The sequence below is a fragment of the Salvia splendens genome, chromosome 18 (genome assembly GCF_004379255.2).
Source record: "Salvia splendens isolate huo1 chromosome 18, SspV2, whole genome shotgun sequence".
In the NCBI taxonomy this organism is placed as follows: domain Eukaryota; kingdom Viridiplantae; phylum Streptophyta; class Magnoliopsida; order Lamiales; family Lamiaceae; genus Salvia; species Salvia splendens.
This window is the reverse complement of record NC_056049.1, coordinates 3,523,505-3,527,984: the sequence shown is the minus strand read 5'-3', so window position 1 is coordinate 3,527,984 and position 4,480 is coordinate 3,523,505. Positions and strand designations below refer to the sequence as shown.

The 4,480-nt window shown below is 38.3% G+C and overlaps 1 protein-coding gene across 1 annotated transcript; it reads right to left on the bottom strand.

The window, feature by feature from the left end:
* Positions 1-1,715: 1,715 nt before the first annotated feature.
* LOC121777211 (UPF0051 protein ABCI8, chloroplastic-like) lies at positions 1,716-4,176 on the bottom strand. Its single transcript, XM_042174402.1, has 2 exons — positions 2,614-4,176; positions 1,716-2,113 (listed from the first exon to the last, which is right to left on the bottom strand). Exons 1-2 carry the CDS (start codon positions 4,033-4,035, stop codon positions 1,895-1,897), a joined length of 1,641 nt encoding a protein of 546 aa, XP_042030336.1. The 5' UTR covers positions 4,036-4,176; the 3' UTR covers positions 1,716-1,894.
* Positions 4,177-4,480: the final 304 nt, after the last annotated feature.

The window sequence follows — 4,480 nt, the reverse complement described above, 5'->3', positions numbered from 1 at the left end:
GGCCTTCTGCAGAGACTTGTAGATCAAGAACTGCGCGCGCCGGTGCTTCACTTCCTCCCCGTCTTCGCTCTCCATCTTCGCATACGCATATGGCTTGTTCATCACAACCATTTTCATCTTTTCCAGATCAAGAAATGAAGAAGTCACACTTTACTTTATGAGTGAGACTTTGTTTGCTCATATTTTAGAGTTTGGTTCTGCATTTTATAGTGAAATCAAGGCTTCCAATACTCACTCTCTGTCACTAATATTTAATGGGATTATTTTAAGTATGAAAAGAAACTGAGCTGGCCTGAAATTTTATTTCAATAATTCAATTATGTATAAGGGCTGTATTTTATATTTTAGGATTCTAAAAACATGATATCAATAATGTAGTTAAAAAAAGGCTTTGAATCATTGACTCTAAAGTCTAAATGCTAGTTTTATAGAAGTGCTTAAATGGTTAGCAATTTTTAATGCTTTAAAATTGATTGGAGTAGTACTAATACTTTTTAGTATAGGGGGTCAAAATCAGAATTACGTAACTTAGTTACTCATTAAAATTATTGATTGGGATTGGGAAAGTATACTTTTTATTCTTTCAAACCAGATTCAAGACCCCTAACAGAATGCTCTATGACTTGATTATGCTCACCACCGTAATTTTCGGTTAAATTGATTCAAGCGAAAAGGATTTGATTGCATTTGTCTTATAGGTAGGACTACTACTATTGTTTCTTTTTATCCGTCCCTTAAACATAAAAACGTTTTGAAACAATACGAATTTTGATATAAAATTGATAATGTAAGTGAAATAGAAAGAAACTTGTGATAGTGAAAAATGAAAATTTTCCTAAAAAGAAAGTTCACATTTTTAGGGACGGAGCAAAAAGAAAAAAATTAATACTACTACTTTGGGATTGGGGAGAATTAAATTCAATAATTTCTGTTTTTAGGGGATTGGGGAGAATTAAATTCAATAATTTCTGTATTTGGGCTTACTCGTGAAGTAAGCATTGATAATAAAATTGGGGAGGGCGGCGGCATTATTAATTCATTACCTATAAAGGGAGGAAGTTCTTGCCTAAACTCGAAAGAGTAACGTATAAATATGTGATAAATGAGTAGGAAGCAATGCAATATTAATTCATCCAACTAACTCATATGCATAATTTTGTTAATTAGTCCTTGTCAACTAGACATGTCGGTTTGGCCTCCCACCACTCTCTCTCTCTCTCCACACTCACAAATACAGCCATCTTTGTTCTTGTTTTTGAGCTCATTTTTTCAAACCATTGATTCCTCCATGGCCCCAAAAGGAGGAAAAGAGAACTGATCCCATGCCCTTTTTCCATAGTCAACACCAATCATTTTTGTTATTACGTGGAGTTACATAATAATAAGAATAATAATAATAATAAGGTTTTGCCATTGCCGGCATTTTTAAAGCCCGGACTACCTTATATTCGCTTGGTAGGGTACTGCACTGTCTTATCTTATGTCATTTTATTGAAAAAATAATTATTCACATTATTAATTTTGTTATAAATGTACACATACAATAGAAAATAAAATATTGAAGATTCTTATAAATCTATTTGAAGGCACACAGATTTAGTTTAAGAGAGTGACAGATACGCCTAGTCGGGAAGGCCCAATAATGTACAATTGACTGGGCTTAGCCCAATTATAGAGGCCCAGCCATAGAGAGAGAGATTGGATTGTGAGTTCAATTTTACACAAATGGAGTAATTTATTTCACATATCATTAAACTGTAACAAGACTATGCCTTGTGTAGTTTTGTACCTTTACATACTTCCATTTTTCTAAATATTACAAATCTGAATGATCAAAACTCACAAAGATAGATGTACAGATTACAACACTACAGCAGGGAGAGAGACTGTTGCTTTAACCGACCGATCCTTCGAGTTTCAAGCTCATGAGCTGGTTCACCTCCGCTCCAAATTCATCCGGCAGCTCATTGAACACATCCCGGCAGAAACCTGAGATCATGGCAGCCATAGCTTTCTCATAGTCGATGCCTCTCTGTTGGAAGTAGAATAACTGGTCCTCGCCAATTTTGGAGGTCGTGGCTTCATGCTCAATGCGAGCACTTGGGTTTTTCGCCTGTTGTCATCAACAAAAAGAACGAGGGAACTTGTATCAAATTGTTCGTCAAGATGATACTAGCTGTACTAAACACATCTTCATGAATCAGTATCATATAGTATTACGAAAACGAAACACATCTAGCTACATTATTAGTCTCCAGATTTAGTATCACTTCATTGCAAATATGATGAACACCAAACATTAGATATCATCAAACAACCTAAATTAGCTATATCATGTTACCCTCTTCACAAAAAAGTATATCATGTATACTTCACAAAGCTTCCAGCTTCAGTTTACGGATAATCAGGAAGACTATAGTCCGAACAGCAACATATACTACAAATTAAAAAGAACAATAAGCCTTGTAAAGACATCAAAACAGCAGATAAAGGAAAACCATTTTCACAATATGCCTTTAACACGGAACAATCAATTTGACTAAGGCAATTGGTGATAAAACAAAAGGCTAACACATGAATAAAGAGATCATATAGCAAAAAGGGAGAATCTACCTGAATGTAGGGATAAGTGTTGGCAGCAGCCTTGTCACCAATGAGCATAGAGTCACACTGCGACGAATTCTTTGCATTATCTGCACCGGACATTACTTGCACAAGGCCTCTGTAGCAATTTCTCGAACGCCCAGCAGAGATTCCTTTTGAAATAATCCTACTCCTTGTATTCCTCCCCTTGTGTATCATCTTAGTACCCGTATCCGCCTGCTGACAATTATTCGTCAACGCCACAGAGTAAAACTCCCCAACAGAATCATCACCCTCCAAGACCACACTGGGATACTTCCAAGTGATAGCAGAACCCGTCTCCACCTGAGTCCACGAAATCTTTGATCTCGAACCAGCACAGAGTCCCCTCTTGGTAACGAAATTAAAAATCCCTCCTTTCCCATCCTCATCGCCAGCATACCAGTTCTGAACCGTGGAGTACTTGATCTGGGCACCAGCATGGCAGTACAGCTCCACCACAGCTGCGTGCAACTGATTCGTGTCATAAGAGGGAGCAGTGCATCCCTCCAAATACTCCACGAAGCTCCCTTCCTCTGCAACTATCAAGGTTCTCTCAAACTGTCCCGTCTCCATCGCGTTTATCCTAAAATACGTCGAAATTTGCATCGGACACTTGGTGTTCTTGGGCACATACACAAAGGAGCCATCACTAAACACGGCCGCATTCAAAGCAGCATAGAAGTTATCATCAGCCGGCACCACCCTACCTAGATACTCCCTAATCAAGTCCGGATACTCCTTAATAGCCTCTGAAATCGAGCAAAAGATAACACCGGACTTCTCTAGAGTCTTCCTATGAGTAGTCGCGATGGAAACGCTATCTAGAACAGCGTCCACTGCAACATTAGCCAATCGATTCCTCTCATTCAACGGAATCCCAAGCTTCTCAAAATACATAACTAGCTCAGGATCAGCCTCATCAAGACTATTCAAAGTTGGCTTCTTTTTCGGCTCCGAATAATAACAAATATCTTGAAAATTGATTTTGGGGTACTGATTATCAGACCACGAGGGCTCCTTCATCTTAGCAAATTTCTCATAAGACTTTAACCTGAATTCCAACATCCAATCGGGCTCATTTTTTCTAGAAGAAATTAACCTAACAGTTTCCTCGGAAAGCCCCTTAGGGATTGTGAAAGAATCAATTTCTTGCTTGAAACCCCACTTGTAATCCCTTTTCAAGAATTTCTGAAGCGGGTCATCGTCGTTGGATGATGAGTTCTTACCTGGAGAATCGACGGTGGTCTTGGGCTCATATCCGACATCGGCCCTAATCTTCAAGGAAGTTCTGGAATTAGGGTTTCTGAGAATTGGGGATTTGGGGATTGGGTGCAATAGAGGGGATTTTGGGAATTTGGAGACGTGCTGAGACGAAAAGGGGGAGATCCCGTTGGTGAGAAGCGACGCCATGCGGTTTGATTGTGGCGGAGCAGAGTGTGGAGGCGACACGAGTTAAAGATGAAGATGGAAATGTTTTTCTTTTATGGAATGTTGTTTTGTCGAAATTCAGCAGCTTTAGCCGCCTTCCATAATTTTGCAAAATGTAAATTTCATTTATGTGTTTACATGGTGGTCGAGAATGTCGTTAATGTCGTATGCTGACCACGTACCCTCCACCCGATTGGATAACTTGCCAATTTTATCGGATCCTATTTGGGTTGAATTAGTAGAAACTAATTAGAGCTTATTTACTCGTATAGGGTACGAGAAAGAAATGATATTCAAATCAAGGTCAAGATCATCCGCTTTAAAATGTCAATACGATCAATAAAAAATGTCAATAAGAATATTAAGGTCAATTGATAACAAATCAGTTATAATTAACTTTTGAAAAATATCACATAACTTTAAACGC

What these genes read in the sequence shown, in the direction of transcription:
- LOC121777211 (XM_042174402.1), bottom strand. Translation starts at nt 4,035, where the DNA reads ATGGCGTCGCTTCTCACCAACGGGATCTCCCCCTTTTCGTCTCAGCAC. An exon ending in ACACTTATCCCTACATTCAG is followed by an intron (nt 2,114 to 2,613) that starts GTAGATTCTCCC and finishes TGATGACAACAG; the next exon opens with GCGAAAAACCCAAGTGCTCG.